At 28.5% G+C, this 10,948-nt stretch overlaps 1 protein-coding gene across 8 annotated transcripts in view; it reads left to right on the forward strand.

The window, feature by feature from the left end:
• The window catches only part of unc79 (UNC-79 domain-containing protein), a 68,322-nt gene that overhangs the window by 26,349 nt on the left and 31,025 nt on the right, over positions 1 to 10,948 (forward strand). For 5 of the 8 annotated variants that reach the window (XM_067047114.1, XM_067047116.1, XM_067047115.1 and 2 more), the window contains 10 exons: positions 1,128 to 1,329; positions 1,528 to 1,719; positions 2,175 to 2,294; positions 6,283 to 6,428; positions 6,542 to 6,663; positions 7,766 to 7,994; positions 9,396 to 9,534; positions 9,609 to 9,834; positions 10,597 to 10,687; positions 10,764 to 10,862. In XM_067047114.1, coding sequence (XP_066903215.1) covers positions 1,128 to 1,329; positions 1,528 to 1,719; positions 2,175 to 2,294; positions 6,283 to 6,428; positions 6,542 to 6,663; positions 7,766 to 7,994; positions 9,396 to 9,534; positions 9,609 to 9,834; positions 10,597 to 10,687; positions 10,764 to 10,862 — 1,566 coding nt within the window. The remainder of the gene's footprint in view (positions 1 to 1,127; positions 1,330 to 1,527; positions 1,720 to 2,174; positions 2,295 to 6,282; positions 6,429 to 6,541; positions 6,664 to 7,765; positions 7,995 to 9,395; positions 9,535 to 9,608; positions 9,835 to 10,596; positions 10,688 to 10,763; positions 10,863 to 10,948) is intronic. The other 3 variants (XM_067047117.1, XM_067047119.1, XM_067047120.1) reach the window with 3 other exon arrangements.

Consider the following 10,948-nt stretch of genomic DNA (forward strand, 5'->3'; position numbering starts at 1 on the left):
TTTTTTTTAACAAAAAAGGACCCATACTAAATTTAAAATCAAGTGAGATCTTGATTGATTTAGATTATACATATATAATCATACATTTTTTATAAAAATATAAGTTTATAAGTTTTGAGTAAATTTGTTTGATCATGATACATTAGTCCATCTCTACAGTTATTTCTGTTACTTGTTGAGAAACTTGAATATTATTTTAATCAATCGTTAATTTGATAAATTGGGGCCTAATTTTTATGATAATATATTGTGTTCATATGCTTTTTGTAAACTGTTGTCCAAATATCTTTCTAAACCCTTGTATTAAGACTCTATTAAACACATTTTTTCAAGAGGATAAAAGCAGATATTTCGACATTTCAATAAAGCCAATTTTTTAAATTAAAAAAATGTATTGCATTAAAATAAATTTTGATTAATAATTAAATAGATGTAAAAAAAAAAAAAAATTCATCAATTTTTTTTCGTTGATTTTGTTTGCCTCCTATGTATACTGCTCTGCTCATTTGAGATGATGCTGAAAGATCTAAAAAACTATTTTTAGTTAAGAAATATTCAGCTTTACTATATTGAAATATTTTAAGTAATTTTTATACTGAGAAAATTATATAGGGCAGGAACTATATAAATACCCACAACATTTAATCATGAATTTTTTATTGATATAACTTACAAATGAACTCAGAGCAGTGGCTATACAGTACTCACAATGTCTCAAACAGCTTTTATTTTACGAGCTATGATTCTCACCATTCTTTCCATAAAATACAAATAAGCATACATAATTTACCATTTTCTATCTCTAATGCTATTCTTATGTTTGGCCATACTTATATAAAGTCCATTGAATGACAAATTTTTTTTTTCTTTGAAGATGCAGTTAATACACAAAATGTTTCTAGATTTCAATTTTTTTAAATTTCCAAATATTATCTCACTATTTACATGTTGTTATGTTTGAAATATATCTCTGATGATGGATTTATGAAACATTTTTTGTCACTTTTAAGCTATACTATTAATTTTCAATGGTTTGGTTTTGAGAAAAAGTTATTTGTATATATAAAAAAAAATTATTCACTACATATACCTATTCATGTTCCTTTTCATTTTTTGTATTTTTTTAGTCCTTGATTATGTGCCTGGAAACGCAATTTGATTCAGTGATTGTTGACCGCCCAATGGTTTTGCAGTCTCTATATCAACTTCATAATTGTCTTAGTGATCGACATATATTGACATGGGATTTCTTTTTAAATCGATTTGATGCACTTTTCTTGGAAGCTCAGATCAATCTCGAAAAATCGGGTGATATAAACTATCTACGGGGTAAGAGTTATCGATTGTTGTAAGTGTTTGTTTAGCACACCTACTATCTTACTTAACTATTGCTTGCCACATTTACTGTCCTATCCCTTTAGAAAATATCATATTTATCATTTTCATTCATTTCATCCCCATATCACTCTCATTTTCCATGTGCTTGTGCTGTTGAGAACCGAATTAAAATATTTATATGTCGATTAGACCTGCGTAACACTGATATGAACAGCGAAAGTTTCGTGCGAAAGCTACAAAGAGCCCAAGAAGCCTTGTCTCAGTCTCAGTCTGATTCTAGCTCAATTAAAACCCTGAGCGCAAGTTTTGGTCAAAAATGGCCTTACAAAAGAACTATGTCTGCTCCAGCTTCTATGGTGCCACGTCAGGACACAAAGCAAGGTATTAATCGTGAAAATAGTTTATTCGACTGTAAATAACAGCTTACCTTTCTTTTTATCTTAATTGAAATTGTTATATTGAATTATAATTTTTAAAAATGCTCTATTTTGTACATATCAGGGTATATAAATTGAGCACAACATTATACAGTGATACTTAACTAAAGTTTTGTAGCCCCATCTAATTTGCACTGCTTCATATCCATGCAGTATATTTATTTATATCAATTATTAACATTCATCTTATCTTTCTGTTGCTTGTCATGTGCTTCTTGTTTCTTTGCTATTTTTTTCTCATAGAAACACACAGTCCACAGTTTGTTTAATGACCACTTTCGTAAATAATTCAACTGTATATGTTATTAGCAGGTATCATGAATGTAGTTGTATTCATCCTATATTATTTATGAAAAGCAGAATATTCTTATCAAAATCTGACTAATATGTTTTCTTCAGAAAAGGAGAAGGTCTACAGCAGGCAATATTCAGCTCCAATATTGAAAAGGAAAACTTCTAGATTTGGATTGGGTCAGTTGCTAGGTTCTATGCCTTCAAATAACACTATCGTTCTGCCAGGTAGACATTATTTGAACGATGTCAAAGTAAATTGTGTGAACAATTTTAATTCAGCACAATTGAAAACGAAATCGTGCTTTCATTGTTCGAAGATGCATGTTAACTCAATGTTATAGTTACTATTCAATGTCATTGTTATTTCTAAATGTCTATCTGGTAATAGAATTTTTTTTTATATTCATTAGTGAATTTAAATTATTTATTTATGCTTTCTTTGATTTAAATTTAATTTATTTTTCGTTCACAATTATGTAATTTTAAAAATAAAATCACACAACTACTTTACTAATAAATTTCTTTTTTTTTTCCTTTTTTTTTTTTTTTTTTTTTTTTATAGTAACTTTAAATTCAGAAAAAAAGAAAAGAAAATTAATCTGTATATAACTTATATTAAAAATTAAAATATTTTGGGGAACACCATGAATTGTTGGTATTTGTTTAAACATTAACATGTGTGTTTCTTTCCCTGAATATTCCCTAAGGCATGTTGGCTAACTGGTGAGTTTAATCTGGCGTTTCTAGCCTTCTTACGCTTCCGTTCGGTTCATTTTGTTTTTATTTATTTCCATGAGAGGGCATGTCTTATCCTTTTCGGAATATATTTTTGAACATGATACTGCATTCATGTTATAATTTTGTTACCTTTTAAAACACCTACGATTTGCAAACTTTCTTTTACCTTTAATCCTTTTCACAGTTTCTTATATCCATTTAAACTGCAATAATTGTAAATGCTTTTGTGTGAATTAAATATCTTTTATTAATGTTAATTGTTCGAAGATGCCATGTGCTGTGTATTGTACTGATCAGCCATAATGAATGTTTATCAATGTGCACTATAAATGTCTGTAACTGTTTGTGTAAAGTTTCTTCTTCAATTCCTCTATTTAATGTGATATTTTTAATGCTCTGTTTTAATTATTTACTATTAACGTTTATCACTTCTTTGGATGTCTCTAATGCCCTATACATATTTGTGTTATTTAAATGTTTAGTTAGGAATATTTCATTCTTCTAAGAAATTTAACTTTATCGTATCCTGAAGTTAAGACATTTTCTCCTTTTTTTTTTATTGCTCCATCTTTTTTCTTTTCACAATTATTTTTATATAATTTAAATTATATAATATAAAGTATTAAAGAGAATTAATTTGGTAGAAATTTTCATTTTTATTGAATTTAAATATTGTTTGTTTTTAACTTTTATGATTTCATTACTTTGTTTTTATTTTATTTTATTATTTTCTTTCTGTTATTCCATAAACTAAATGGATAATTATGCCATCAGAAATCATTATTTTATTATTAAACAGACAAAAACTTTTGTATTTTTTTTATTACAATAAATTTGAAAAAAAAAAATCACTAATTAACGAACCTTAATTAATAGTAGGCTCATTACCATGACATACTGACGTTTATAACACTAGGCCTAATATTTCTTGTCTCATAGTTAACACAATGGAAGTGGCCATGGGCTAATTAATCCCAAAACTTTCTTATTTATTTAAAAAAATAAACGTTTGTTCGAAGAGCAATTTTTATTTCAAGCTGTTCAATAATATAGGGCATATGATTGAGGACTTCTGTTGTTAATCTACTGCAGCTTAAGTGTATTGATATATTTTATTTATTTATAACTTCCTCAGTTAACTAAAGAGGAAGGAGTATGGCCATCGGTAATAAAAAGTTGATACATAAATCAAGCCTTAGTATCCGGATTTAATCAGACGAGCCTGTCTTGGAAAGGTTTCCGTTCAGCTCTCACTTTAGAAAGAATAAGTTATTACATAATTGAATCGAGGCCAATACTATCTAGACAGTAATAGGTTATCCATTGGGTTTTAGATTTCACAATGATACCGAGTCCCAGTTTTTTACCATTATTTTAATTTGAAAACTCGATAATTCCTTGACTCACTCTTAATAATGCTTTATTCAAACTTCTATTAATTTATTCAATTGATATCTGTAGTATTCTGATCTTACTTAATTATTTGGTTAGAAAAAATGTGTTTCCGATGGTATTGTTATTTGTTTCATAATCTATGCATGTCTTATTGCATTATTTTATTTAGAATGAGTGGATTTCTTTTTAATTATTAATTGTGCATTTAATATTGTAATTTTCATTTTAAATTAACAAATATTTATTTATAATTATTTGTTTGAGTTTCATTTTAATTGAGAGATTAAGGATGACCTATGACTGAAGGTGGGTGGTTGACTAGCATAGCCATGCGTACAAGCTAATCAGTCTCTCCACCCCTCGTGTTCTAACCTGAAACTTCGTTATTGTAGTGTATCACAGCTAATTGCTTTCATCTATTTTTCTTGAGATGGAAGACAATTCATCCTGTTAACGATTTTTTTTTTTTTAAATCAGTATAATTGAAAAATTCAGAACTCACAAAAAATTAATTTATATTTTTATCTTTATCTATATTAGCATGTTTTATTATATTTTAATCTACAACTTGGATTTATCATAAAGCTCACAGGAGACAATAGTCTGTTAAAATGCCCATTGTTATACAATTATAGTATGGTCGAAGTTCTCTAGTCATAGGAGATACCTTACATAAATATGCCATGAAAACAGAATGATACTGTGTACAGTGTTATTGGGGATACATTACTAGGTTACAAAATAAAACTTAAAAATATATATATAAATAGAAAATTTATTGCAAATTAATAAAAAATAATTAATGATTATTATATCAGGCTACAATTCAAGGAATTTAGTAATTATTTCTTGTGAATGTATTTTTTTTTTCAATTAACTCTCCAAGGTGTGTAAATTGTTAACAATTTTTATTTTTATATTAGGCTATACTATATTTTTCCTTGTTGGAACTGATTTTTCTTTTAATTGACTTAATAAATCACAAAAGATTATTGACATAATCTTGAAAAACCATTGTGGCTCAAATAATCAAAGAAGTTTTGTCAAAGATCTTTTGAACTAGTGGCTATAAGACTTGTTTGCTTATAGATACTTCGATACTTGTTTGTTTTGGAAGTTAACTATTAATGAATTAATATTATTCAAAAAATTATAATAGAACACTGAAATCACAAAGAACTAGATTGTGGTAAGGCCCGAACTCAAAGAGACAGCTGAGGTTAGATAAGGCAACCGTGGACATGTGCCTTATCCTCCCCATCTTCCTTTGCTCATCGGTCATCCTCAATCTCCCACACTGTAGATATCATTGGGGTTCAGCAAAAAATAAAGTGAAAATATTTCTTAATTTAACTAGGCTAATATTTGCCTGTAATTCTTGATTAAATAGACAAAAATAATGAAATATAATTTTATTATATGTATATATTTCAACTAGATATGTTCCTCCATGAAATCCATGGTTAGATCTTATAATGATTTATTGTTCCGAGTGATTAAATGTCAGTAGATTAATTAATTACTTAATTGGATTGTGTAAGCTGTTTCAAGTTTGAAATAAAGAGATTGTTTAAGATTGATAAAAACTATTAATAAAAAAAAAAATTATTTGAAAATAAATAGTCTGAGCTTGTAAAAACATGAAATTGGGTCTTGAAATTGCTATATCATTTCATTTCCATTTTCATCATAATTCATGTGGCTTATCTAGAACTTTATTTCTTGTAATTTATACGGTATGATTTTATATAATTATCTTATACTATAATTTTTAACTCCAATATATTCCATTTTTTAGAATTAAATTTTCATTAATATTAATGCAGAAATATATATATTTATTAAATTTGAATTTTTGTAACAGTTTGTTCATTTTTGTTTTTGTATTACCTCAAAGGAATATTTTAATTTAAATTTTATCAATAATTCTTTAAAAATTAAAATGAATTTCAATTAGGAAATTCCACCATTCACATGCTTGTAGTTTTCCTTAAACAATTAATTAAAACTTTAAAAATAACTTATATTCAAGAGAATATATTTTATATATTTACTTCTTTTTTTGTCGATTTTATAATAGATGGGCACATTCATTCAATTAACCAAGGCGAAGATGGAAATCTAGCTGGTCTATTACACAGAGTAATTGACTTAGAAGAAGCTGATAAAGAAACTATGCATTTGCTGATTTTTCTTTTCTTACAATTCCTATCAAGACCTGAACAGGTAGACATAATTTTCAATCTAGCTTTACACTTTACCACATTCAATTGTTTTAACCCTAGATATTATATTACAACAGATCTCCCTATAATTCTCTGTTTCTATTTATTTATAAGGCTTTTCCAACTGACGAGAAGTACATGGCAAAGACTCAAACCATAGTTTTGAGGCATCTATATTTACTTCTGGGATATAATCAAAATGAAAAAGGATTTCACATATCCCCTAGCAAGTTGAGGTAAATCATCACTTGATAATAATTCTTAGCTGAGTATGAAACTTTTGAATGCATTTCCAATACGGTATTTTTATCTGGTACTTTAGTTTGTTTTCGTTATTAAGCTATACAAATGCACACCCATAGACATGCACGCACGCATACTATTACTTTAGTTATAAGTTCCATTGTCGCTAATAAATAACTAATGTATAAATTTGATTTGATTTTAGATATATTTTGAATCTTAGCGCCTTATTATTTAGAAATACCATTATTTTGTACAACTTAAAAATATTAGAAGTTAAAATGACCACCAAATGATCGAAAAAAAAATTTTTTTTTTGTACCCTTCATTAAAATAAATTAGTACATCATACTTATATAATACATTTCATGTATTATATATGCTTTTACTGAGACTTCTCCCTTTGATTGCCTTGTAGCATTATAAGGTGTTGACATCAGTTCAGCTAAGGTGGAGTCTAGCTATAGCGTAAGGCTATGCCATGAAATTAATGGAACGTGAAGGGACTGTTTCGCCGATCTGAAAACAGAATTTTTTTAAGCCTAAAATTAAAGTTTTCAGATAATTTTTATGAGGTGGTGAAAATAAAATAAATCAGTGTAAAATTATGGTCAATGCTTGTAGGCCTTCTTTAAGATAAATAAAAATGAGAAACCTTGAATATCATCCTGATCATCTCCTTCTGAATCTCCATAGATCTTACATTGTTAATCATTTTTATATTTTGAGATTTTTCTTTATAGTTTTTATTTTTTACCTCTACATGCTCTTAGTTACTTTGTGCCACTATTAGGGGACCAATAAGGAAGTAACTCCTTTCTTTCACAATTAAGTTAAGTGGAGATGTAGCAAAAAATGTTGTTGGAACTAAATGTCAGAGCAATTCAATTTTTGACTAATTAAAAAAAAAAGTGATTTTTTTTTTAATGAGAATCTGGTCCAACTTATAGATGGTCAAAAACAAAGCTACCTCATTATTGCTACAGATAAAGTTGTATTGTGATTAAAACTCAGGAGTGGTAAATACAACAAGTTTTATAAATTTACAGTGATAAAGATATAGTTTTAAATATTTTTAAAAATTTTAATTTATAGAACTTGTGGAGTATTCAACGTGTTCATTTGTAACCTACCTCAAGTACTTGACCAAAATCATCTGATGGGTGAAGTGTTGATGAATACTTGCCTGTTGCTGTTGCATTACTGCCCTTGTCCACCTCACCTCACACCTGATAGCCAAGCCACGCCTGAATACAGCCTTTGGTATTTGGAACCTCACGTCAGGAGATCATGGCTTGTATCAACATTAGTATTTCTATATAAAGTAAGTGAATCAATAATAAAAAATTCTATTGATTCCTTATAACCACCCCAAAATCTTCTGTTTAATATTTTTTTAATTTAAGGTTGTAATAAAACTACATTCAACACCTCAATGTTTCATGGCATTATCCCATCTTCAGGATTTTACACCCCAATTATATTATTCTAATTAAAATAATTATTAAAAGTTACAATCTTTCATCTAATTTGTCAAATTTATAAGCTTACCTTGTATATTTCTCTTTACATATTTATAATTTAACCAATCGTTAGAGGAATACTAGATAAAAATTATATCATGCTCTTACCGAAGATAGAATGTTCATGGAGAGTATAAATCTTTGAACTAAATATAATTTATTCTAATATAAACAAGAAGTCTATTAGCAATTATTATTATTGGGACTGGCTATATAAATAAACTTAATTGGTATACTTTTGAATGAATTAATGGGTAAAAATTTAAGTAAAATACATGAAAAACTTATATTCATAAAAAAATATGTAGAAGACTTGTTACTTGTAATGGATAAGAACAATTATATAAATGATATTAGCCCCGGATGGGCTAATCAAATTAAGAAAACTTTAAAACCTATGATTTTATGAGGTAAAACTTGGTATGTACAATGACGACAAAATGTTAAAACAGTTGTCACTTAGTTCTGCTGGTTAAATATCAAGAAAAACTAGCAGAGGTATATTTACTTGTATTACATAATAAGTGAGAAAAGTGGTAGAAGCAAATGTAGGAGGTGTGGAATCCAGAGAGAGAGATGAATTTCATTGTTGAAAGGTATAGGTTGCTACTCAGCTCAAACTATCTGTGAGCTACAAGTAAGCTTGAGCAAAGACAAGAAACTGTAAAGCATGGAGGCTGTTATCTAAAACATCTACAGCTAAAGAATAAAAAATAAGATTTGAATAATAAGATTTTTGTGTCCTGTATGCTTTTAAAACTGAACTGACTTGACTATAGACCCTACGGCATCAGATGCAACTGTTGGAATGATTTACAAGGCTTCCTCTGCTATCAGCTTTGTCTGTTCTAGACTTACAGGTTGTTACATCTGCAGATTTAATGGCCCTTTCTGAGTCCAGTTTTACTGTAGATTGAAGAAGGCAATCCTAATCAGGAATGACGATAATGAGTTGTATTCATTCTAATTCATATCGCTCTAGACGTTTTTGGAGATATTTTTCCTAAGTTCATATGAATTTTTACTTTAATTATTAATGAATTTTTACTTTCCAGTGAAGATAGTTGGATAATATATATGATATCTGGCCATAACATTGGAGCTAATAAATGAGTTTTTAAACTTATTTGTGTTCTTCTCTGACCATACCCCCAACCATCTTCTCCTCAAATGAATTTTTATCACAAATTTTTGTATTTTAGTATCAGTATTGCAATCAGCCTCAATCAACCCAGGTTCAGTACTTAGTAAGAACTGTATTGAACACATTAGATGCACAGCACCATGTGTGTCGTCAGATTCCTCGAACTGTAGTCATGACAGCTCCATCACGGTCGAGAGGTAGTTTTTTCTGTATATTGTTACTGTTTTGTTCAAAATACTTGCTACATTGATTAGTATAATGGTGTTAATAGATGTCAGTCAGCCTTCTCTTGGAGTTGATGGTGATCATAATGATAGATTTGAAACTCCACCACTTTCACCTATGTTTTCTGGAGGTGATGGGAGCCATGCAAGCGCAAGTACCAAAAGTAAAACCTGCCCATCTTTCCAATCTAAAGGTCCTGGTATGGAAACACATTGGGAAGAGACAACCCATCGCGATGGGAAACTGAGCTCTAGGCGCCATCCAGAATACAGGTTTGAAATGTTTTTGCTTTTCAAACATCAATACTGAAATACAATCATATTTAATAATTTTAAACTGCCATGATAACTGATGCATTGATAAAGCTCCTTGTTAAATTGGATTCATGATTCTTAACAACTCCAGACTGTAAATCTTAAAGGATAGTTATTTTCTTAAAAAAAAAAAAAAAAATCAAAATTGATTTGTTATTAGATGTTTTTTATATTCTTTTAATCTACCAAAGAATATTGCTATAATTTCCTCCATAGACCAAAGGTGTGTTCTCACTGAAATGTTACCAGTAATATTGTTATTGGTGAAATTTTGTTATTAGCATTTTGATGCCTTTCCAGTGCAGTGTTTAGTGATCAATAGTAAAATTTTATTATTGCTACTATTTCTAATAGAAATTTATAACATTTTTTAAGTCTTAACAAAATCAAATGTTATTAATGTTTGAAATAACAATGGTATTCACATTTTGCCAATGAATAGTATCAAACAGTAGGCATCAAAATGTCAATAACACAAGTAATTATCAATGTTGTCTAAGGTATAATCCCATACTGCCTCACGACTTGATCCCTCTAGCAGAAATACAAAAATCTTCCAAGTGACAGTCGCGAATACGTTTATTGAATTGATTTTGATCAGATGAGTTTGATGACCTATTTTCTTATTCTTAAATAATTGTTTGTCCACAAATTTTGTTTTATGTGATAGTTTAATTGTTACTAATAAATAAGTAATTTTAGTTTGATGTCATTTGATAGTTATTCAACTGAAGCAGATGAAACGGAATCCGAATTGGCTGCCATACCAGAAAGTTATAAGTCTGATAGTACTGTTCATGGTAGTTCTCAGGTAATAGTAATAATAATAAATAACAATAAATATTACTATTTTAAAGATTATATTTCAAACAAAATATTTTTTAAAGGGTTCATTTGAAGAAGTAGAAGATGGTTCAGACGGAAAAAGGCGTTTCTCTGACAAAAGCAGTCATCGCCCTGCTTGGCTTGGTACTTCTGATAGTCATGTAAGTCTAATTTATTGAAACGTGATTTATATATTGTAATATGCTCTTTTTGAGTAAATAGTATATTTTGATGTATAAAGGGTTTT

Source organism: Halyomorpha halys, unplaced genomic scaffold (assembly GCF_000696795.3).
Source record: "Halyomorpha halys isolate HHAL.00 unplaced genomic scaffold, Hhal_1.1 Scaffold364.1, whole genome shotgun sequence".
In the NCBI taxonomy this organism is placed as follows: domain Eukaryota; kingdom Metazoa; phylum Arthropoda; class Insecta; order Hemiptera; family Pentatomidae; genus Halyomorpha; species Halyomorpha halys.